Here is a 26,159-nt window from a genome sequence, read left to right on the forward strand (position 1 = left end):
GTGGATGGCTTGCTGAGCACCCATTCTAACTATTTTCTAGTGTCTGTTTTTGAATCATAGAGGCCATGAAGCCCAAAGTGACATTTCTAGACTCCCTTGCAGCTAGAGATGCAGATGTGATTTAGGCTGTACAAGTCAGATGTACTCGCCTAAGATTTCAGATTAGAACTCAGTTAACTGAGAGCATATGGGGTCCATTTTGTTGCTGTGGACTGCAAGTAGGAGCCCTGTAAGCAGTTGTCACAGTGTCTTCTGAACTTGCTAGTGTCAGTAACTCCTTGGTTCTGCCTTGTGGCTTTAGTATTAACTTCTAGAGACTGAGCTTACAGTCTGTTTCCTTAGGCCCTTGTCTTCAAAGATTCTGTGATCCATTTGATGCTCTATAATAAATCTCCTTCTGATGAAATTTACCAGAAGGAAACTTGCTCTCTGGACCTGAACCTTGGCCATTACCCACCTTGCCAGCTCATATCTACACTCTCCTTATGACAGGCCTTTGGATAATTGACAAAAGAAATCATATCCCCTCAACATTTACCTTTCTCCAGTACAAGTAAGCTGGTGGCTTCAGTGGAAAGTTCTGGATCGGTATGCCTGCTCTGTGATTTATGAGCTGGAGTGATTGAGTGAGTGTGAGTATGTGTGTGTTGGTCATGGACAAATTACTTAACCTCTCCACACCTCAGTTTTCTAATTTTTACAGTGGGGATAACAACAGTACCTGATCAGGTTGTTGTGAGACTAGGTATGATAATCCCTATACCAAGCTCAGGGTAGTGTCTGACATGTGATCGGGGCTAAATAAATGTTAGTTGCTATTATTATTATTGTTATTATTATCATTATCCTAGAGCTGTTCTCAATTGACTTCATTTTAAAACACCAGAGGGAGAACATATTCTTGTTAATCAATGTCTTCTGTAAAGAGTGCCTTCCAAAATTGGATGCATACCCCAGGATATCTGATGAGTATCATTCTCAAAATTTCACTTTTATTCAGTGTAACAACATTGATGTATGTATAATTCGCTCTAATGGAATTTAAACTCAACTCAAATCCTAGCCTTTTCTGTATTTTCTATGGTTGAAGCAAGACATCCCTGTTTTGTACTCGGGAAAGAATTTAGATCTATACTTTTTAATGTTCGTCTTGTTGAATTAAGCCTATTATTTGTCTGTTGTATAGTACTGTATACATACATTGGTATCACATAAAATGAATTAAATAGCCCTCCTAGCCAGTGTGATAAGGAAGCAGTTAATTATCTCCTCAAAGTCATTAGTAAATACTCTGAGCAGTTTAGACCAAGGACAGAGCCCTGTGTCTCTCCACTTGGCATCCCTATTGACATCAATCCTTTAATAATCACTCTGTAGGCTTGACTGTTTAGTCATTTATGACTCTAACTATACTATCATATAACCACAATATCTCTGTAGTAATATTTTTTTTTCAAACACCTAGTTAAATTCAGATCCTCTCTAACTGCAGCACTTCTCTGATACATCGTTCTAGAAAATGCATCGCTTATCCACACAATTATATTTTAATGTAACAAAACATAAACAATAGTTTAATTTTAAACAACAATTTTAGCAGCTAAAAGCATTTCTTCGGGCACTGAGTAAAATGCTGGGGCTAACCTTCCAAGCCAAATCAGCAATTTGCTATTTCTTTACTCAAAGGATCATTTTGTAATCTTAGTTCCACAGAACCTGATTAATTATTTTATAGTATTTCTCTTTCCCTCATTTCCCATTGATAGTGGGACCACCACTTTCTCAGCCCATAGTGCTTCACCTCTAGAGCATATCAAACCCAATTATTAATCTCTTTTGTCATCCCACCTATTCTTCCAGAGCAGTATCTTCTAACCATGTGACCTGCATACGAATCACACACGATTTCTGTAATTCCCTTTAAAACACTGGCTCAGACTCAGGCCTTGTCAGCTCCTGTGCCAAATTAACATTTTCATTTCTCTGTTCAGAAATATTTGATAACAACTGTTTGTTTTTAGAGGAACACTTTTGCATTTCTAAATTAGAATGGGACTAGTTTTAAAAAAATGCAATTACTGAAAGAAAGTAACTTTAATTTCTATGTAAGATGTGGTGACGGAAGAAGGAAGATCAAGGAGTTGCTTTCTTTCTTTGTGATATTTTTATTTGTTAATCTCATTCTAAAGAGATTTATATAGTATTAATACATTTATCATGCATGTGTGTGTGTAACATTGTTTTCTAAATTAGGTATATTATAAGAATATGAAATGTTAGACATTTTGATGCATTATAAATTGGATTAAATGAATTCTCAAAGTATAGTATTTGCTAAAAATCTTCCACAAGTGTAATTATTAAAAAGCAAACGGGACATTAGCTTACATAATAAAAATAAAGCATACTTTGCTTGGGAAATTTTCAATATATTCTGTGTTAAAACTTTAGGGGTTTTGTTTCAAGCAATATAATTTTAAGATGTTAATAGAGTAAAAGTTAAGAAATGAAGAATATCTGTATACAATTCTCATTTATTTGGTAAGTTATTTTATCCTCAATAATCCAGAAATATGAAAGATTTTTATTCTATTTTACAAAGTACTTTCAATGAAACTATGTAGAATTTAAAGGATTTGTATTTTCTCTTCTTGCAACATACGTTTTAAATAATGATCATAAAATCCAAGGCTGCATTTATCACATATCATCAATGTTCTTAAATATGATGATGGCAATTAAAGGCACATGCTATTACAAATTCTAACTGCTAAAATTCTATAAAAGAAGCAACTTAGCTACTTTTTCCAATAAAGCAATTGTATTCTGTGAGCTATCTGAAGCAACAATTGCATATATATTATGCAATTTGCTAGAGTAACCGACAAAAAGTTAATTTTTTTAAAGGACAATATCTGGTCTATGTTATGTGTATGTCCTTGGTATTTCTCCAACTGTATATAAAACTTCCAAAGAACAGACTTGCCTTTTTCTATACAATTGCCTTTTCATTTTCTTTCTCTGAATAGACCCATAATGTTCAGGGAAAATACCAAGAATAATAAATCCAAATCTCTGTATAAAATATACCTTCATGACACACTCAAGCTGGAAATCACAGGAACCAGTAAAAATGCAGGCAGCCTACTGATAATGAGGTCAGAAATACAAATAAATTTACTTTTAATGAAGACTGGAGGCACAGTAATCAAAGTGTTAAAATTCATTTCATGCATATCTCATTTGCTTCTTAGCTGATATTTACCACGCAATTCTGTGAGAAAGTAGAGGCCTAAGATGCTCCAGATAAATGGCTCAATTAATTGTACAGAGGTAGACCTCTTTGAGCTGAGCCCGAGCTGTGAGCTCTTTATTAAAAGCACTATTCTGTAGCCCATAACCTTGTTCCTTGACTCCTCTCTGGTTTCCAATTTAAACAAGTCCCCATGCGGCCTGCTCTAAAGGGCTTTGTCTCCCTGTCATTGTTAAGAGAGCTGAGGCATCCGGGAAGTGTGAAATCAGACCTCATGAGTTGAACGGTTCCCCAGGGAACGCCGGACTGCGCAGAAGGTCAAAGTCATGGGCCGGACCATCTAAAAGTGTCTGATCGCCGGTCTGTGACACAGCAAGTTGGGGGTGGGGGTGGAGGGGGTGGGGGCTAGACTGAAGAGGACTGAAATTGAACACATCTTAATTAAAGCCCACAGACAGCAAAACAAAATGTTTTCTAGGCAGCCTGTCAAATGGGGCTTAAATTTAGCTCTGCTAATGAATCTGAGCTGCTAACTGTTATTTCTTAAGATAATAAGACTCTCACGGAAGCTGATAAAAAACACTGTAGCATGTCTTTTTCTGCTGTTTTGTTACTTAAATATTTTCCAACAATGAAGACAGTTTTCCCAAAGAAAAACATGGGAAAACTCTATGCAAATAAAGGGGTAGTAAACATCTCTTAATAACTAGTAGGTTTCCAGACTGCAGCGCCGGCAAGTCGCGTCTTCATGCACAGCCGTTTTAGAAAAAGATACATTCATTTAATGGGACGATTTCAGTGACAGATTCTGTTAACTGTAAAATTCTTTCTCTCTCTCTTTCTCTCTCTCTCTCTCTTTCTTTTTCTCTCCCTCTCTTGTTTTCTGAAAAAGACGGTGTATTAATTTGAGAGACCAATTCACCTGGGGTGGAGAAGTTTTATATTAGTGTACCTTTTAACACAGTGAAAAGGTAGGGCATCTTTTGAAGGGTTTCACAGTTCTCCCATATCACTGTTTCTGAAACTGAGTGGCTGGTCTCCCTGGGGAGGTTGCGACCTCTTCCTCAGGAGGAAAAGAAAAACACATACAAAACTAAACCCCTCCCCACAACCCAGGGGAAAATGAAGGGGAGGGGCCGAGGAGAAGAACTCTCTTCTCTTTCTTCTCTTGGAACTTAAAAGAACCAATAGGCCAGGTCTAAATTAAAGCCTCACTCAATATAGAAGACTTCAAATGTTCTGCTGAAGCAGAAATTAGGCCCTGCTCAAGGAAAAGAATAATCAGAAGCTAGAAAAGACGAATTACAACGTGAACTATTTCCTACCACCCCAAAAATTCCTCCCCCTACTTATCGGTCTTTCCTGCCGATCTGTCCAGTTTTAAGGAACAGTTGATTTAGCAGCAGAGAGAATCTTCCCCAGTGAACACAGGGCCAGACAGTCTCTAGGCTTTGCTTTGATGGTGCAGAGAGATATTAACCTTTTCACTGGGTAGTTGAAAGGTAAGTAAGTTGTACTGAGAGGAATTTTTCAGTTACTCAAACTTTTTCCTTCACGAAGAATTTCACTGACCAACTTTTCAAATCCAAGTGCCACTTTCTCAGGCTGTGAAAGGCTGCCCACAATTTGACTGAAATTTCAATCCACTCTTGTGCCTCGCTCAATGCATGTGTATGTGTGGGAGTTGTAAATTGAGGCCTTAACCACCAGAGTTAATCTCTTTTTTAAATCTGTATTAACCTTAATGATTTGAAGTGCACTGTCCAACACTGGGCTATTGAGACGGAAGAAAAAACTACCCTCGACTATCAACAGTTTATTAGGGGCTTAACTGAAGTGACCTACTGTAGTAGTGTTCAGCTGAACAAGGCTATAGGCTTTTTGTGGAAAGGGAAAGAATTGAGGGTTTCATTAAAAAGTAATTTGTGCTTTATACTCACTCATTCAAAGAGAGTCTCAATTGCTCTTTATTCACACAGAGTTAATACAGTATCACAATGTTTCTCAATGAATGTGTTGTAACAAAAGAAAAATTTTACATTTTGAAAGAGAAAAATTCTTTGTAACTGCAGTAAGATTGATGGCGACTTAAAAGATTATTGAATCTTTCTCTCTTGTGCTCATGTTTAAGGATGGAATATTATAATTTAAAAAGTTTTGCTTCAACAATGGAAGTTTAACTTTATGTTCAGATTATTACAAATATTTTAAAAATAGAGCTAAGTTGGTCAAATAAAAATTGGTCTTGTTAGACTTATCTAGAAAAATGTGTTCTGAAACTCACCAAGTACCTCATGGTAATAGCCTCATTTGTACCACATCAGGAAATATTCTTGTCTTAGCACAGAAAGTTATCAGCGATTTAAAATCTCCCCTCTCCATCCACAACACTCCTAAATGGATGCTAATTTGAGGATTTGAAGACAGCACCATTCACTCAGTTCTCTCTTTTCAAACTATTGTTTCATATCTTGAGCTTGACTGCTGCTATCCACTGAGATGTGCATCGTATCTTTAAAGTTCTTCATTGAATGAATAAGAGCTAAAGTAGACAAAGAGCTTACTTGTGCCTTAAATTTAATGAGAAAAATCAGGAAGCATCAGGATATATGTAAGTATTTATCCTTTTCAGAAGTAAAGATTATTTTACAAATTGGTGGTATATTCAGACTTTTCTGACTTAAATATATGGCCCTCAATTTTTGCCACCATCACAAATGTCAGAAAGACCACAGAAGGTCTAAGAGTGAGCAAGGTCAAAGACTGAATTATCTTCTTGCCCCTGAATAGTTCAACATCGCTCTTGTTCAATTCAGAGCACATTAGATTATAAGGTCAGCACGGAATGAGGAATCATTAGATTTATATCCCTAAAACTGGAGAGAAAAAAATGGAGACTCAGTTATTTAGTATTCTCCAAATTAATGTTCATTGTATCAAATCAAAATTATGTCTCATTGACTCCCTAGGGAAAAGGCTATTGTTACTCCCATCAATTTACATAGAACCATTAGGAAAGAAATATCTCTATTTTTTCCAGTTTTGAAAGAACATGTACTTTCACTTCCATAGTGGCATATAGGCCACAGGGTTAATGTAGTTTGCATATTCATGAAGTTTTAAAATCAATGACAGCTTCTCTCCAAGAAAAGACAAACTTATATAATTGTATTCAATTGTATAATAGGCAGGTATCTAAGATCTTGAAGTAAATGGCACTTGCCTTTTTCTTTAAGAAATTATTGTGCCCAGATTAATTTAATTAAAACCATACCAGAAATAAAATTCATAAAAAAGAAAATGAATAAACTTGACATTCACTAATTGCTTAGTACAAGGAGCCAAGTCAGTATATATGCAAAAAGATCATGAACTACTTTCTCTTCTACTATTTTCAGGTATGCCTATTTTGAAAACGTATGTGACAGTTGTTACCTTCTTGGTTACAAATGAGTTGATAATTACCTCTTTAAAGATAATGTAAATTCCCACCATTTTTATTTTTATCACATAATAAATAATCATTTGATACAATATAAATATTAAAATTTTAAAATATGAGAGTTTGGAGGAAACATCTGCTATTTTAGTTTGAAGGCAAGTTATCTTTTCATTTGGTTTTGCTCCTGTTGAATGAATTAATGAAGGGCACAGTGATTTGAAGACCCTTGGATGGTAGGAAAAGCACATTTCCTTTCAAACAAGTCTGTTACCTCTTTAGGGTCATCTTGCTAAATAAAATTCACAGTGTAATTTCCATAAGTAATAAATCTATACTTTCAGAAACAGTGAAAGTTTCACCAAAATTACTCAAGACAGTCCTATTTATTGTGCAATTTAAGATGTATAATTTAAGGAATAGCATGAACATCCCCCAAATCCTTATGAAATGAAATCATAAAACAAATGGTCACATGGTTGTAAATCCAAAAAATGATTTAATTTGGGGAATTGATGAAATAATTACTATCAGCACATTTGTTAATATATCACAGAACTAGCAATACCCAAATCAGAAAGCTCTGAGAGCCAAAACTAATTTTGGCATTTTTACAGACCCATTTCCTAGTTTAAAAAATTCCAATCTAGATACTTAGTTTAGATCCAGAATGATCTCTGGGATGTGCTAAAGAATTTGGACAACTAAGAGATCAAATTGGCAACCCAAATATCAATAGTTCATACCAAATTCTTGAGTATTACACATCTAAACTTTTCAGTGAACTATGCAACGGATTTCATACATGTTTGAATTCCAAGTATTGATGCTATGAGGTAAGCTGATGCTGTCTGAGAGAAGATGATACAATATTGCTCTAATACCTGAAAAAATGACAAAACCTGGGAAATATATTCCTATTATATTGATTAAACTTTGGAGAAGGCAACAATTCAAAAGTTATTTTGCATTTCATTGTTTATTTTCAACCTATTACCCTGCCTTTAAAAAGCAGAGATAGTATAAAAGCAGGGGGGTTGACGAATCTTTGTAAGATCAACCCTGAATCTTTATATTTAAACTATTTACTCTGCTGATCCAGTCAGGCGAAATGCAGAGCTGGGCTATTAAATGGTTGTAGACCTTCATGCTGCTTGATGCATGGAATAGGAGAATCGCATCATTTCTTACCTGTGACATCAGCGGCCATCAACCCTTCTGCTCTGATGACTTTCACCTGGAGAAATCCCACATCTTTCAGGTTGTGAAATATCCTCAATGGGCCCTGCAAGACCACAACACTGGTGTTAGAAAAGAAAGGTCCTAAGGACTCTCAGAGAGTGTGCTGGGAAAACACCAAGTTTTATAGTTTATCTCAGGATACCGCTTAAAGGGGTTGAAAGGGTCATTTGTGTTTCTTCAGTACAAATTACCCTTCTACCATCATGAATGTGCACGTGCACACACACACACGTTTATGTAGGTAATTGTTGCCATGTAGGTAGATTTTCTGAGAGAATAAAAAAAAAATTCCACATTTACTTCCCATAAATGAGTATCAACAGATGGCGAACAATAAGTTATGGAATAGATATGTCTGCTTTCTACCTTCACTATCCTCTACCAAAGCACACTAAGAAATCTTTCATCTGATGGTTTGGAGACAAATGATGGGGTTTTTTTTTGTTGTTTTTTTTTTTGTTTGTTTGTTTGTTTTTTGAGTAAAGGACTTGCTACATTGCCTGGCTGAGCTGGTCTCGAATTCCTGGACTCAAGGGATCCTGCCACCTCGGCCTCCCATGTAGCGGAAACTACAGGTGTATGCCGCTACGCCTGGCAATGATTCTTAGTATTGAATTTGAAGTTGTTGGTTGTGTAACACTCTTCAGACTTTAGAGGTAAGAAAGTCAATACTAAACTAACTGTTTTTGTCTGCTATTTTCTTCTTGATGAGTTTTGGAAATTGCATGTGCTAGGTGAGGGTTAAATTATCTAAAGACTATTTTCTGATATTTAGTTCAAAACAATTATGCAGTTCCATAAACCTTTTAAATAAAAAATATACAAAGTCTTTTAAAATAAATCAAATTGATGACTAAAAATAAATTCAAAAGTGGTGAGTAATTTGCCTTAAGTTTATTGTTTTATTTGCTATTTTAGTATGTATAGAAGTATGGTAACTTTGATAGAAAACCCAGATCCAAATGATAAAGTCTATTTCACTTCTTAAATTGATAATGGTGATGTTTAATAAGTATAGCACTTATAAAATCAAAAGAGGGAAACCAATACAATAATTTGAAAGTCTAATTAATAGGCACAAATACTTTGAGAATAAAATGGCCCTATGGAATGCTGATATGCATTTGTTTATTTACACTTGATAGCATTTTTCTTATGATTTACACTTCATAGCATTTTTCTTTTACTTCTACTCTGTAAATCAAAGGTACTAATTCACCAGAATTTTTTAAATGTTTCAAGATCAGGGAGCATATTTTTGCATAATAAAGTTATCTATTAAAATGTTGCTAGAGTAAAAAGCATTCTCATCATCATTGTATTAATAATGTGAGAATACTGGCAAGCAAAGGCTTATTGCGATATGAATTTTATCAGTCCCGTATGACTAGTCATTGTTTACACTGAAGCTATGACCTTGGTACATTAAGAGGAGAAAATGCAGATCTATAAGTAATCTCATAGCCTAACTCTTTAAAAATAGTGTTTAGCACAAGGATTAACTCTTAATCTTTTATTATTTTTAAACAGTTGTTTATCACCAAAAATCTGTTTAAAATACCCAGGTGACAGGGTTCAGTAAAGACGCATTTCTCTCTCCACTTAAATTCCTGTAAGTTAAGAGTTCAACAGTGGGGGCTTTAGTCAGCAGTCTTAGAATTCAGAGGTTTGTAGGCATGTTGTGTTCCTACAGCAACACCAAGTTTGGGAAGCTTCTTATCTCAGAGCTTACTCAATGTTATAAACCACATAAGTCTCCTACCCTAATGATGGGAAATAGTGTTATCAAAAGGTTCCTGTACTTTAATTTTCAGGGGTAATTTGAACCAAGTTTCACCGTGACTAAAACCAATAACATCGTCCTCACGTCTGAGAATCATTTCATACCAGTAACCTCATTCCACAGACATATTGTCTTCTAGTGCTTCAGCTCTGATGCTCTGCTTCCCATTTGGGTGGGTAATTATTGTTTGAAGGTTTCATTTCCCCAAGTCAGCTGACTCTCAGTAATTTATTGCAAATTTCAACTGTTTAGGCCAGTGACACACAGATTATAATAAGAACTCCAAAAAAAGCAAATAAATACATCATTTTAAAAATATAACTTTAAGTAATGCTTAATCAAGAGGTATTCCTGCCTTGTATTTACGGTTATTTTAGAAGGCCTAAAAACCTGGATGGCTTCTGAAGCCAGAAATTTCCATAGCAGAGGAATCTATGATTTGCTGTGAATCCTTTCAGCCCTCAATAGATGGGAAAAGATTGAAATGCTCTGGAGAGGAGTCCTCTTTATTTTTTTAATGAAAGGCTGTATAATATATTTTCTCTATGGCTGCAGCAGCTGTCAGGGAGAGCATCTCAGTTCAGCTCTATTACGGGAGAGGCAATACCCCGTCCTACGGCATCGAGATGCTCTGAGGGGCCAGAGCTGATTGACAGCTTGTCACCGTGACGTCTTATTCCATCTCTGTTATGGAGAAAATTAATGTCACACCACCAGCCTTATGACTCGCTGTCATCTTAGAACCGCTCACCTTTTATCAATGCTCTAAATAACATTTCAAGCCCATCGTCTCACGGTGGACAATCCGGTCAAGGGACATTAAATCAGATGACTGTGAAATGTCATAATAAAAATGGAATGCTAACAACTTCTTCTCTAAACTAGCTCCTCTGGTTTTTAAACTGTGACAAGGGGGAGCAAGGGTTCCACACACCCGTTCTGAAAAGGTCATACAATCGCTCTTGGTCTGCTACCCATTACTACCTGCCCCTACTGACCTTCCCTCCTGCCCTCCCCCTAAAAGAAGAAAAAAAGAAAAATGGAATTAGCCATCTTCTCAGGACGTGCTGATCAAATAATGGCTCACACAGTAATGCCCGTTTAATTTGTGGGGCTTCAATGCTTAGCAATGAAGTGTTCCATGACAGCAGTGGAGAGCTTTTTCAGGGCTGTTTCACAGCAGAATGGGGCAATTCATTTACTTTCCTGACCATGACCGGTGCCAAATCAAATTCTTAAGTTTGACCTCAACTCTTAAAATACACATGTTCTTATAGGAAAACATATAAATAATTCTCCAAACAAATAACGTCTTTTATATGTCTCTCCAAAACACATAATATTTCAGACATGATACGGCATTCGTTCATTCATGTCATTACCCGTATAATAAAAAAGGAAACATACAGAAGCCCTAAAATATAGGTCCTTGTCCTTGTATTGCTATGAGTAATTATAACACATGTGCTATCTTGTATATAGTAGCTTCTTAGCAAGTCTGTCTCTAGAGGGAGGTATAGACCTCTGCCTGAAATTCAGGGCTGGAAAAATAGCATATTTAAACATGGTTCACTTTTTAATATATTGAGCAGAATATAATCTGAAAATTAGCTCAGACATCCACATAATATTTTACATCTTATTGAAATAACTAACATTTGAAAGAAAATGTGGACATACATATTCAAATTCTGAATGGAAATAGCTGATGTAAAGAAGTTTATCTAGCAAAAAAAAAAAAAAAAAATCAATAAGAGGTGGATTACTTCTAATTACCAAGGCAGCAGTATCATCTTAATATATGGGATACTATCAAAAATATTAATCCATCAACTACAGTATTATAATAGCTAGAAGAATTTTTATATTAATATACCGATTAATTCCTCTAAAATTGTTTTAATTCATGAGGCTCACTTCTGGTAACAGGGGAATAAGTTTTGGTGGGTACCAAAATGTGAACTAATCTTCATAATTGCAATTATATATTAGAAGATGCCACACAATACCTTAGGATCTTAGGTGGTTTAAAAAATATATACTATTTAGCCTTGCTAAGTCACCTCTATTAAACTGTTTATGATAACACCATTGGTGGGTGAGTTGTACAAGCATTAGCAGACAGCTGATTTGGTGGCGATAGCTAGAATAAATTTGCTGAAGCGCACATCCTGCTAATCTGTTTGAAGAATATTGTAGAGCATTAGTACCAGCACTTCATGTTATCTGCACAGCCTGATAAGGTACATCTTTATTAAATTCAGTTATTGAAAGGATGTCAGTCAGCAAATAGGAATATTTTAAAACCTAAAAAAAAAAAAAAAGCCGTTCTTTGTTAGTCAGAGCTTGGTTTCATGGCTGAGTGTCTAGAGGAGCCTTCTAAACACCTGGCAGCATTGTACAATGCAAGCTTTGTAATTTTAAGTGGAAAAGCCTTTTTCCTAGTTTCATGGGCACTGAGGCATTTACTTTTTCAAGCCTTCACTGAGAGAGAATGGTGGAGTAAGAGCTCCCCTCTCTGCCGAGTCAAGAAAACTGCATGGTGGGAAATGCACAATGGGAGGATGCTGGGAAATAGGAAGATTTGGTTGGGAAGATTTGGGTTTGGTAAAATTTGAGGAGGGTAGTTATTTTAGTGACTCACGATTCCATCCGATCACTCTATGTTGGATTAACAGGAAGGTGGCTTCCTTTTTAGTTTATTTCTCATTGAATGAAAAAAAATTAAAGAAATGAAATGAGGATTTTCTGGGCAGTGGAAAATAAACATCACTTCTGTGAATACTCTCTGGTTACCAAGCTACCAATTAACGTAAATGCCATTAACTGCATCTCAAACTTGGAAAGACAAGGAAATCTGAAACTGCAGCTACAAAGATTCAGTGAATTCATTTTGAAGTAACGTGGTGTAAACTCGCCCTTCCTTTCCGGGCAGTTTCCCTGCATGATAAAGTCACTGAGTAGAATCTCAGCATCCAGAACTTGCTCTGGAAGAGACCCTGGAGACAACCAGGTCTCTAGACATTGCTGGGTCACGTGTGTGCTTCTGCAAAGGTGGCATTTGCATTTTGCCCAGCTTTTTGCTTCTGCTGATTCTTCTGTCAGCTGCTTGGAAATATTTCTGTCACCCCAGGTAAATTGTTTACAACCTCATCTGATCACACGTGACTCCAGAAGGCGGAGGGTTACATACGTACATATCTCTTCAATATCTCCTCCCGCTCTTTCTGGTCCTCCAGGGAGTTGACAGAGAGGTCAGAGATGCTGACTGTGGCTGAGGCTGTCAGAGTGACCAGAAGCACCAGGAGTCCCTCACCCTCTTCCAGCTGCAGCTCCAGCTTGTGTGTCTGTTCTCTACTGAGGGCCGACAGGTCGACCTGGCACCTGGAAACAAATGTTTTGAATCAGCAAGTGGCTTTTTTTTTTTTTTTTTGCCATATCAAACAGTTGCTCAGCGCTATGTGAAAAATAAATCAATAAAAATACTATTTGGACTACTAGAAGTTTACATCTTTCATGTCAGCTGACTTTCTTCACAAAGTTTAGAGCCTGATTATCTTAGGGTCTATAATTGCTTATTTCTTGTTGGTTACAAAAAAATGTGTCTATCTGAAATTTGACTATTACCCACTATCACTGTATTCATAAAGCGATGAGGACTTCCCATCCCTGCACGGCCCAAGGCGCTAGTTCAGTGGAGCTTTGTGTGTGCAAAGACTGACATGAGCCATCGAGGGAAGAAAGCTACCAAGAGTCTGAATTTGGGTGTCACTTTTATAACAACAGGCATTTCCCCTCAGTCATAAACGTTATTAAGCAGCCAATCGAATATATGCCATAGTGATACCCTAAGTTTTACATTTTCAAAACTATGCCAATTTATTCATAGTACACAGCATAAATCTAAATAAAAACACACAAATCTCCCGAAACGGGATGGCCGAAGTGCTGGGTACCAGAGTGGTGCTAACAGGGGTCTCATAACGTGGCGGTCCGTGCTCTGTCTGCCCCTCTCCCAGAGACGGACACCTTGAAAATGCTTTTCATAAAAATGTCAATTGATTTTGAACAGAAAGGTAATGTGCTGACCACAAGGCTAATAAACTGAGAGAAAGGTGGCAGACACGAATAAAAGGCATTTAAAACAGGAAATAGCCAATTATAAGATTAAATGTGGTAACATATCATAAATGGAGTGGTCAGTTATCGGGGACAGATGAAATTCTTGCTCCTTTTTATTCCTCAGTCTATTTGGTGTTTAATGTTTTACTTTTAAAGTCAATTCCTATGAACAGGGCCGCAAAGCTTGTAGTTGGGTTTGAACATCTCTTTAGCATGAGTGGTTGAACCAAAGTCCAACATTTACCTTTCATTTCTGCCTATTGGTTAACATGAAAAACGTCTGGGACTAGACACAAACAGGAGGAAGAGGAATACTGACACAAGAAACGAAAATGAAAAGAAATGCCCTGGTCAGTAGCAGAAAGTCTATGTGTGCTAAATGCTAACTATTGAGAAAGTAAAGAGTCTGTACCTAGTGTGGAAAACACTTTCCGTAAGTTAGAATGTACATCAAATAACCTCATTGTTTCTACTAAGACAGTATCCATTTCAAGATGCTCTCATGTTGTCTCCTTAGACTCTAACGGTAAAAAAAAATCAAATTCCTTATCTAATATTCTAATTTTAATTAGAATTAAGTTCTTATCTATAACACCTGGAAAAATTGAGGGTAACAATATAGCAGTGAAAAACCACCATTCAAACATATTCTCTAATAAAAAGGAAAAACATGAATATGATCTTTTCGAGATCTTTCCAGCACCCGGCACAGTGCCTGCCTGTAGTTTGTTTAATGTAAATGAATCTTTGGCTTGGATTGGGAGTACAATACCAGGGAATTGAACAGGGATTATAATTCAGAAACTATTTTAGGTTGGATACAGCTGAAACCAAAAAGGGTCTTTTACTTACTTTGTTTTCTCTTTTTTCCTTTTTCTCACTTTGATCATGCATTTCCCAGTCCCTTCCTTGTCTTTTTTTTTTTTTGTAGAGGGAGACAGAGTCTTGCTCTGTTACCGCAGGTAGAGTGCAGTGCTATCATCCTAGCTCACTACAACCTCAGACTCCTGGCCTCAAATGATCTTCCTGCCTCAGCCTCCAGAATAGCTGGGGCTACAAGCACATGCCACAAAGCCTGGCTAATTTTTCTATTTTTCGTAGAGATGGGGTCTCACTCTTTCTCAGGCTGGTCTCGAACTCGTGAGCTCAAGCAATCCTCCCGCCTCGGCCTCCCAAAGTGCTAGGTAGGATTACAGGCATGAGCCACCAGGCCTGGCCTGTCTTATTGTTTTATATGGTGATTCAGCACTCTTAAAACACTAAAACACACTGAAGCCTTCCGGAGGATTTCCTTCCATGCCCGCTATCACTTTGCACTAGTCAGTCATATAGATGCTGGCTTCTCTTCATTTACATTAGAGTTACTGCATTTAATGCTTTAGAGTTGGGGAAGGTACTCTAAAGATTATATGGCTTAGGAATTGCAAACTGGCAAGCTTCAGATGGAATCTGATCCACAGATTTGCTGTTTTTACTTGTACCGCTAAAAAAAAGTTTTGAATCTAAATAATTGTAAATATAGGGCAAATGTCCTCTGAAAAGTTACTGTTCCCAATACTGCCTATTATTTATAGCTGGCCTATTTCACTTAATTACTCTACCTGCTTCCAATAGGCATAAAGATTTGTGATCCCTGCAATCTCCTTAATTTACCAATGAGAAAACTGAGGGCCAGAGAGGCTACATGACTGACTGGAGATATACAGGTAGGTATCAGCAGAGCCAGGACCTCAACCTGGGACTCTGGAATCCAAGATCTAGGCTTCTTTGTCTGCCATTCTGTTATTAAGTAACTGTGCATCCCAGGAGGAAATCTGTGCTGTTAGCAGTGGTTCTCAAACTGGGTAATATCCGGACTTTTTTTTAACAGAAAAAATTATCTCAATTTCCAAGTATAGCATCATGTTATTTTTATGCTTTTTAAATCTATATAAACTAGGGAAGAAGGCTATAAGTTGATTAAGAAAAATTTACAAATTGAATTTTGAAAACTATGAAACTAATAAAATTTAAAACAACAATTTAAATTTATAGGGAAGATGACGCTTTTCTGCAAAAACTAAAATTTCAATATTGGGTGTGCTCATAGAACTAGATAATCTCAGGTTCTGTTCTATATTTAATGTTTCAGAATTTTGACTTTAATAATTCTAATGTAGAGAATGTCCATTTACATGGAACAAGAGAGTATTAAATGACTTCAAGGTTCTTTGTGTTAGTTGAAATTATTCAGATCTCGTATTTATCTAAAAATTCTGTTTGGGAGTAAGATGCCATTCTAAATAAAGTGGCACCTATAACTCAGCAAAACTGTCTTATTAACTTGAAGATAAAGTTCCCATTACAGCTTCACTGGTGGGTATCAAATCAAATTATTGCTGGAATTGGGTGGAGAAAAAGCATTTGCTACCCCTTGTGGTTTTGGGACAAATATGTACAAAGATGGAACCCTTGTGACACCGTCTATTGCAATGTGAACACAGTACTAACTGGGTAGGGCAGGCGCTTCTGTGTTTGCCTCACCCATATACCGCTGTGTCTTGTTCAAAGGAAGGATTCAGTATAGTTAGCATATGGAAGTACTAAGTGGTCATCCAGATGGTCCAGAAGAGGCGCACATTAATGGATTTTATGTTGTTATCAAAATGAAAATGCAAAATTATAAAAGCACTGAAACAAATTTACAAACTCTAAAAAATATGTTCACAGAAACATTCACAAACACATAGACGGAGTAAAGATCCCAAGACTGGGAGTTAGATTCCCTTGGTGCATCTTTCACTAATTAGTTGTATGACCTTTTTCAAGACAACTTAACCTCTTGAATTCCAGTTTTCTCATCTGCAATTAGGAGTTAATCGAACTAGATGAACTTTTAATTCTCAATAATCCCCAATTCAACAATTTGTTATAACGCTTTCCATGCTTACACTTGCTACATCATTCTTTCTTTGCGATTCCACAACCCAAGGAACTACGAGAACAGGTTTATCTTACAGGCAATGAAATATTATTCCTTAGATATATTACCAAAAAAATATACTGAATGTTGGGGTGAGAAGGCATCTAATCGAATCTAATTTCAAGTCACATTGCAAGGAGCTCTAGGGTGTGCCTCAAAGGTCATGATGGGAGGGAGTCTGAGTAAAAGGGGTGTGGACTCTCCTCTTCGGTTCCCTTATATCTGTTGTATATTGGGGGTTCCATACGTATAGTTTGAAAACATACCTGACATATCTTATGCACCTCCATGGATTCTTCTGGAGCCATGGTCTCCTGGGGCCTCAGCTGCCTGCTGTGCCTTAGCTGTACTGCTGGGCCTCCCTGGGGAGTGATCTTCATCCCCCCACCAGGACCACTGACTGTGCTGGGGTCCTTGTGGGTCTAACTGGGGCTAGCCAATCTCTCACTTATCCAAATGGGCCAGGCTCTCCCCTTGGCTGCCAATGTGCACCCAGCCTAGCTGCCACATGCCTAGAGTTTCTGGCTTGTAAGGCCACTTCTGCACTTGAATGCAAAGCCTCACTGAGGGGATAAGATCTGGCTTCCAGATCAACTGCCAAGGAAGCCAGAGAAAAGCCAGATGAAACAATGCAGAAGTTGTCTCTGTGTAGGGTGAACTCTGATCAATGGAATAAGAGATGGGAAGATAACTTCCCAAACCTCCTTTCTCTCACAGACTGTTTTAAAATGTGATTCTTCATGTTGCCTGTCCACACATGGCCATGTGGGTGCACATGCTAAGCCGTCAGCTGTGTCCCTGAAATACAGAAAATACTGACCAGCCCACGAACATATCACCTTCTATTGCTTCCTAGCCTTCTGTGCCTCATGTTCTTTCTCCCTCACTCTTGCTGTCAGGGATTGTATCTCTCACTAAAGCACCAGCACTTAATCATTGCCTCAAGCTCTGTTTTCCAGAGAACCTGGGTTAAGGCAACAACCATTGATATAGTTCAACCTTCTCAGTTAAGGATGTCTAAAACACAACAAGCCTGACCATGTTCCTCCGGTGGCTTCCCACTGCTTATGAGAATCCTATGCAAGCCAACAGTGGCCTCCATGACCTACCATCTAGCTTGTGTGTCACTTGTTGATGTATATTTATTACTTGTTATTCCAGAAGGCTTATGATTCTCCCAACGCCCCTGCTAGGGCTCACCTGTTTCTTTATATTTGGACAAGACATCCCCTCTACCTGGGATGATAATATAATTCTCATTGAAATTACTGATTCTCATTGCAGTTGTCTTCCTCAATATCCTAAAACACTTTGAAAGCAGAGACAATGTCTTATTCTTAGCACCTAGCACCTAGCACAGCACCTGGAATACAACCGGTGCACTATAAGTATTAAAGTACTTATGGGCAAGGGATGGAGGTTCAGAGAGGCCTACAATTCACCCATGGTAACAGTGCTTGATAGCAGCAGACCCGGCACTGGATGTAATGTGCTCATTCTACCACTGCTATATTGTCTGTCTAGAAAGTGGTTTGATTTCTCTCCAACACTCATTTTCGCTCACTCATTCATTAATTCATTCCCTAACTATTTATTAACTGTTTAGGTGGCAGGTCCTCTCTGTTAGACTGTGAAGATTCAGCCCCTTCTCGACATTCTGGTTTCTCAGATTCTTGTTTCTAGAATTACCACAGGCTCGGTGTTGCTCTGAACAAAGTACTTGGCTTCAGAGTCCATGTCCGGGGGTTTAGAACATTGAAATTTGAATAAAGCTCAATTATTCATTAGTGTTGTGATATTAAGCAAGTCTCTTAAACTCTTTGTGCTTCAGCTTTCCTCATTTATCAAATGGAAATTTGTTTTAAAAATATGCCTGCTCTTTGCATAGAGTTGTAAGAACACAGGAATAATAGATGAAAGGGTACTTTGAAAAGTTGAAAGTTCTATGTAAATGTATCTGGTTATACTATCACATTCGCCTTAGTTTGATATTGGAGAATTCAAACTATCTGTACCAAACTCAACTCATCAATCAATCAATCAAACAATCAAAACAGACTCAAAATTGAAGATTTCAGAGCTACTTCCCCTCTCATTTCACCAATGGGGAAATTAAGGTTCAGAGAAATTAAGTAATGGCAAGAACTTGAATCACATTTCCTAACTCCCGTATCAGAGCTTAAAGTCCTTTGCACTTAAAAAATACACACACACACACATACACACACACACACACTTGAATTATGTAACCACATGAAAGGAATATTGACATCTTTGTTTAGTGACATTTCCTCCTAAGAGTTGAAGGAAAAAAATTGCAGAGTTCTCATCTCCTTTTTTCTCCCCTGCCTTTCCTTCTGCCCTCCCTGAACCAATGACCAAAGCCATTTCTTCCCGGATGAAATAGTCTTGTGATTAGCACCCTGGGTATAAACATACGAGTCTCCCGGGGAACAGGAAGTAAGTTTTTTGGAATTATTTCTAATTTAAAAATAAGCCAGAAATCAAGCCTCATCAATATTTGACATAAGCATTATCAACACAGGTGGCCCATTCGTCAGCAGCGTCACAGATGGCCTCAAGTGTTTAGAGGGAAGCGTAGGAGCTGCGTAACATGAAGGGGCTGACAGTGGCACCCTTCCGTGCTCGCTTGCCTCCTCTGAATTGCAGAGCATACATGCCCTGTTAAGTGGATTTGCAGATTATATAATCTAGTTTGAACTAAACTAATCCTCACAAAATGGACAATTGGCTTTAAAAGATCCCAGCAAAGGAACTGTGGATTGAAGATAATGCTAATTGAACAAGCACAAGTGAACAGCAATGATAAACAAGAATGTGCATAGCCGATACTTTCAGTCCACTTAAGTTCTGTGGCAGTCACGTTATGACTCCCAGCCCAGCGGTGGTAGGATCAGATCAAGCAAGAATTCAGCCAAAACAATCCCAAATCATCAAGCAGAATATTTGCAACAGAAATTTACATCTGCTCTCTTTAACAATGAACCTCTAAATGTATGTTATGTCTTAAAGTATTAGCTCGTGATATTTTGAAGCTGTCATGATTAGCAAGACACTTAAACATGCAACCTTCAGAATAAGAAAACAAGCCCCTATGCAGGTGGGCAGATTTTTGAAAACAAAATTTTACATAATTTTTAATAAATTTAACAATAAATTTTATAAGGTTTTCAGATTTCTTGATATATGACAACTACTTTCTATTAGTATAATGATGCATAATATTTTAGAACGTTATGTTATAAATTAATATAATACATAACTCCTTAGAATGTCTACATTTTAAAGAATTCAATGTTTAACAGCTAAAGTGTTTTCAAGTTCCATGATTATGCAGTTTTTACTCTATCTCTGACATTACAAAAGGTAAATGCTCTTACTGCCTTTCTGTTGTCAGAAGTTGTCACTGTTCAACTGTCTTTGGGGAGACTGCTTTATCAGAGCATACTTCTGCAAACTTGTATAATTTCCTGTTCATTGACTTGAAGGTAAACTATTTAATATACATACAGCGGTGCATGGAAACTGTCTTTGGAAACTTTTCCAGTTCTTTAAGAAATATCGCAATAAGTGTAAACTTTCTGAGAAAATCGTCAGAAGAAAAAACAGTAACCCATGAAAGAAAAGGAATTAAAATCTTAATATATTTGGTTTAGTTTAAATTTATGAAAAACCAAGACAAAAAAAATCAACGACACACTCTATTCTTTATTTAAATATTGTCTAACTCCCTAATGAAATACTTCACTCAATCTTTAGTAAGAAAAAAATAATAACATATAATGATTTCATTTTAAAACACTCCCTTCAGTTTAGAATTTTCTGTGTTTTCAAATTAATAATGAAGCAGGATTGTTCCTGCTCTTTTTTATGTAGAAAGTAAAAGAATCAACGTAGTTTTGGTGTCACAAATAAGAAACGTTTCAAATCAGAATCTATAGAGTGTCGAGTGCTCAAATGCATTGGCTCTCAACCTTAAAAAATCATTAAGTTTGGTTAAGATCCACAGTCAAGGATGTTTTCCTCATTTGCCATACTAAACCTAACACACTTGCATGCATCTACACATCCTACATTCTCTTCTCCTCAGCATTAAATACAGAGCCATAGATTTATTTATACGGTTTTAGAATTTGAAAGCATTTGTTCTTCATCCAGAACTCACCATTTTAGAGTAAGTTTTTCTTATCGTATATCATTAAATAAAAATGTTGTTAAAATTAAGCTCTCTACTCAAGCTTACATTTGTAGAATGGTGCTGTGGGTAGTACCAATGCCTAGGCCCTGAGAACAATGCAACAAATAAAGTCAGTAGCAATTCACCAACTTAAAATATATGTACCCCAAATCAATGCCACTTTAAAGATAAACAAGCATTTTGCACACTAATAAATAATGCTATAAATCTTGCTATATTGGATTGCAAATAACTCTAACTGAATAAAATTGCATGACACAGGATTTACTTATTCTGCACGTTCATAAAAACAACTTGTTCTCTGACAGCACTCATTCTTGGCAATTTACCGCAGCTGTCAGCAGCCAATTTGTTCAGATTACTGCTCTGCATAAAAGTGTAACAATCACGAGGATTTATTAGCTGATTATCGTAAAGGTGGCAGTCCGTCTTGCCTGCCAAAATGCAGGTGATCAGAAAGTTAAATAATTACATGCAGATTAACATTATTTCACCTTCACTTGAAATTTGTAGTTCAGCGACAGGTAAAATTTGTTGTTTAAACTTGCAATATGGTGTGCATCACCTAAGTTGGTTTACTGGGTACTTGGCATTTTATTGAGCACTCAATGGCTTCAAGAAAACACGTTAAATACAAGATTGTGGTGAAATAAGCATGGACTTTAGGGTCAGGAGTCCTGGGTTTGAGCCTCAGATCCATTACCCCAGTTGCATACTAGCCAAGCAACATCTTAATCTCCTTTGGCCTCACTCTATTCATCTGCAAAATTGGTACAATATGAAGTACCCTTGTTACCCCATAGTGCTGAGCTAATGTATGTAGTAGGGCCCTATAAAGTATCATTGTTATTCTTTCTTTCCTTTCATGGTAAATTTATTTTTGTGTAAAATTTGACAACGTGAGTATCATGGTGATAAAAAGTTATGATGTAAGCACCTTGGTAAATGTGTAGGCTATTTTCCCCCCAAATGCAACAATTTATTATTTTTTAAGTATAAAGACTAGACATTTTTATACTTTAACACATTAATTCTCTTCTTTGGCATCATACTCAAACATCTTTCCACAATTACACTGAAACTTTGTACCTTCCACTAAGTCATGTTCTTCTAATTGCCTTTTCATTAACCCATGATGTCAGATCAGTCTGCATTCAGAGAACAAAGAGCCATAACTTCCAGTATTAAATCAAGCTTCAGGTATTTACATTCAAACCCAGCAAATATTTATTGAGTACCGATTACGTGTCAGATACTAGTCTACGTATTGAGGATGCTTCAGTGAACAAAACACTCAAGAACCCCTGCCTTTGTGGAGCTTACATTCCAGTGAGGGAAAATAAATAAGAAGCATTGTTTATCAAATGGTGCTTACATATATGGAGAACACACAGCAGATCAGGGGGAAGGGAATGCCAAGGAAAAGAGGTTCAATTTTAAATAGACTTGGTATGGATGCCTCCCTGATGTGATATTTGTGCACAGACCTAAAGAAGGTGAAGAAGCAAGGCAGGCAGATGGATCCCTGAAGAAAGCTTGTGCCGGATGGAGGGAAAGGCCCTGGGGTAGAAGGGTGTCAGGTGTGCTTGAGGAACAGCAAGAGGGAAGCATGGCTGGAAGAGAGCAGAAGGAGGGGGAGGTGGAAGAGCAGAATTTCAGGGTAGGGAGTAGCAGGGCCGTGCCCTGCAGACCATTGGAAGCCACTGTAAGGACTTTGGTTTTGTTCAGATTACCATGCAAAAGAATTGAAGAGCTTTGAGCAGAAGAGTTAAATTATTTTATTTGCATTTTAAAAATATGACTCTGGCTGCTATATTGGAAACAGACTGTTGTGGGAGGGGAAGTGTGGAAGGAAGAACAAGAGGCTGTTGCTATTGTCACATGAAAGCTAATGGTGGCTTCAACCAGAATTATAATGCTAGAGGCAAGAGGCAGTGAATTCTGAAGTGAATTCTGAGTTCGCTTTGAAGGAAAAGTTACCAGGTTGCTGATGGATTTGATGAGAATGAGAGAAAGAACGTAATCAAAAACAACTCTAAGAATTTTGGTGTTGGCAACAAACAAGGGAGAAGCCTGAAGGAAGAAGAAGAGGGGCCGGAGCCCAGAAGTTTAGCTCTGAACATACTAAACTGGAGAAACCTATTAGACATTCCAGTGGTGACATCAAGTAGGCAATTGGATTTAGGAATCTGGAGTTCAGAGAAGAGTTATAGAGTGGCGCTGTACATTTGTAGTTGTCAACCTATAGATAGTGTGGAAAGCATAGAAAAGGATGAAGTCACCATGGGAGCAAGATGCCCAAAGAGTGAGCTCTAAGGCTCTCTAAAACTGCAATATAAGGGAGATGAAGAAAAATCTGTGATGGAGACCAAGAAGGAGCATGCAATGAGGTAAGAAGAAAACAAAGAGAGTGAGGGTCCTGGAAGGCAAATGAGAAATGTGTTTCAAGGTAAGGAAGTGATTAGACGAGTCCAGCACGCTGCCGGGTCAGAAGATGAAGATTGAAAACTGGTCATTGGATTAAACAACATGGTGGTCACCAGTGACCTTGACAAGAGCAGTTTTGGTGGACTGCTGGGGGCAAAAGCCTGACTGAGTGGGTTCCAGTAAGAATGGAAGTGGGTAATGTTCAGTGCTAAAATAGTTTTAATCGTTTGGACACTCCAGATTTGCAAGTGGTTCCTTCATTCATAGCCAATCTTGTTTTTATTATGAAACAAACAAGAATATCCTGTCACTGAGTTTGCATTTACAAAACGTTTTTCAAAAATCATTATACATGACCAAAAATGGAAAATAAAGTAGATAATAACAAAATAATAGCATAAGAAATTGGTTTATATAGATAATCTAATTCATACAGTGTTCTCAAATTTGAGGCTCAGATAGTACCCTTTAAAAAACTTAGCCATTGAAGGAATAGTATTACCCTCCACGACCAACTTTAAATTTACTTAGTAGCCATCAGCCAAATCTCAGAATAGTCTCTAATTTGTAAATTAATAGACATAGAATGCTGCAATGATAGCTGGCAAAAGAAGACAGAAAGTCACAATGACAGCCTTACTCTTGTTACTTTACTCCGAGGACTCAAATTTCATTGGAAGGTAAGTCAATTCACTTCTAAATTATTCTAGGAATTTAATAATTCTATTATAATCTGTATTATCTCTACCATTACTATTCAACCTTCAAATAAATGAACACAACTCACCTGATTCTTAGGTATAATAATATTAATATATTGTTTTCAGTGACAGGATGTGTTTAAAGTACAATTTAACAAGCATAAAGTTAGACAACAAGATTTCCGGTGCTGTCTGGACATCAAATAAATTTGAAATGATGATTCACCATAGTCATTTCCTTTTTCTGCAACAGGCATCTCTGTTAAATTAGTAGGTGCAACATATTTCTATTGCCTATCTTTGATTATCTCAAAATTCAACTCATTCCGTTCATTGTGTAAATCGGTTTGAACTGATACTAAGGAGATGTCTTGCCTACACCTGTGCTCTCAAACTTGAGCTTAAATAGACAGTTATGTTTGGCATATGACCAAAAATGGACTTATTCTATTTTTCCAAACTTCGTAAGATTTTCTTAGCTTCCACAGGTATCTAGAGAAATCCCTATGATCTTATATCCAGCTATTTGTCATTGTTCTCTCAAAATTTACTGAAATGTGGAAAAACCCTTAGAAACAAGGTGAAGTGAGAGAAACAGGTCCACCCCTCTGCCAACCATTTCTGCCCTTGAAGAACTCCTAATATTATCAAGTGAGGAAAAGGGAAAGGTCAGTACCAAATGGGCTGAGAAATTTTCATAATTTCTAAATTTGGAAATTCTTCCCAAAGAAAAAAATACACAAATGACATCTGTCATTATGGAAGAAAAAGGAGAAGAAGCAGTAAAAAGGACTTTATGTAATATATGCCTAGAAGTACAGAAAGCCAGTGTATTTTAGGGTATAGGCTCCTTCATTATTTTATAAGAAGGTTTGAATACAAAGTAATGAGATTGAGATAGTAAGTTTCACATGGCCACCATTCTTCTTATCCTGTGGTCACCAAATAAAACTAGTGTTTCTATAAACTATGAAAATAAATTAATTGTTCTAGGAATAGCTAGGTAGAATCTACTTGAAAGAGTTTATAGCCTATTGAGGGAGATAGAATCATGAATATATAATTATAATGAAACGTATTTGAAGTATTAACAGGTGTATATGACTATTTAAGCTAGTGGTATATCCCAAAGAGAACAAGATAAAATTTTAAGACAACTCTGAAAATTGTGTTTTAAGGAAGGGAAAAAATGTCCAATGAAGGCCAACACTTTAAAAAGGATTGAAATGTAACATAGTATTAGATCACAGTGGTGTTTTTCCAATTTCATTTTATAAGTAAAATATTAAAAGTTAACTGAAGCTCATCTTTGACCTCTTACTTTATAATCCTATGAAGAATACTAGTGCTTAAGACATAAACCAGAATCACAAAAAAAAAAAAAAAAAATGAAGAGATAAATATGTTGGATTGGATTCCTGTTCTTACTTTTCTAGAGTAAAATTCCTTTTACTATTAATATGCATGAATTTTCCTCAGACTGTATGTTTAAAGACATGGAATTCATGTGTGCTACAAGGAAGAAATATTTTTTTTTAAATGAGCAAATTCTTCGGTACACTATGCTTTAATCTCAGTATTGGCAGGTTTCAATGTGTTTTTGCTACAATGACACGTATGTAACTATTGAAAAATATAAAAATAGGCTTTAAAATAAGAACAATTCATATGATTCAAGTATTTATTCAAATAACCTTGACTTTGTGGGAAAATGTCATGTAAGCCTCAGAATACTCCTTTGTTCAATGCATTATCAGATTAACATGGATCTGCCTCACTTGCATGCTTCCACTAAAACTTGGGAACTCTTTACAGATTTATGAACTCCTAAGAGATTATAAAGACGCTCTACCTTGTAGGGAGTTGTTGAAAATAATCCATTTTATGGTCACTATATGCTTTATGAAAATAAATATTATCTAAGATCACTTTACAGACTACGAATATGCTCTTTGTTCCTGTATGTATCTTATATCGGATGAAATTCCTCTTTCTCAACTCCCATAACTTT

General features: G+C 36.8%; 1 protein-coding gene across 8 annotated transcripts in view; it reads right to left on the reverse strand.

Moving 5' to 3' along the window:
* Positions 1–26,159, reverse strand: part of MCTP1 (multiple C2 and transmembrane domain containing 1) — a 494,950-nt gene that overhangs the window by 159,062 nt on the left and 309,729 nt on the right. For all 8 annotated transcript variants that reach the window (XM_069491905.1, XM_069491904.1, XM_069491903.1 and 5 more), the window contains 2 exons: positions 12,915–13,101; positions 7,884–7,977 (listed from right to left, as the gene is read on the reverse strand). In XM_069491905.1, the coding sequence (XP_069348006.1) occupies positions 7,884–7,977; positions 12,915–13,101 (281 nt within the window). The remainder of the gene's footprint in view (positions 1–7,883; positions 7,978–12,914; positions 13,102–26,159) is intronic.

Source organism: Eulemur rufifrons, chromosome 17, assembly GCF_041146395.1.
Source record: "Eulemur rufifrons isolate Redbay chromosome 17, OSU_ERuf_1, whole genome shotgun sequence".
Classification (NCBI taxonomy): domain Eukaryota; kingdom Metazoa; phylum Chordata; class Mammalia; order Primates; family Lemuridae; genus Eulemur; species Eulemur rufifrons.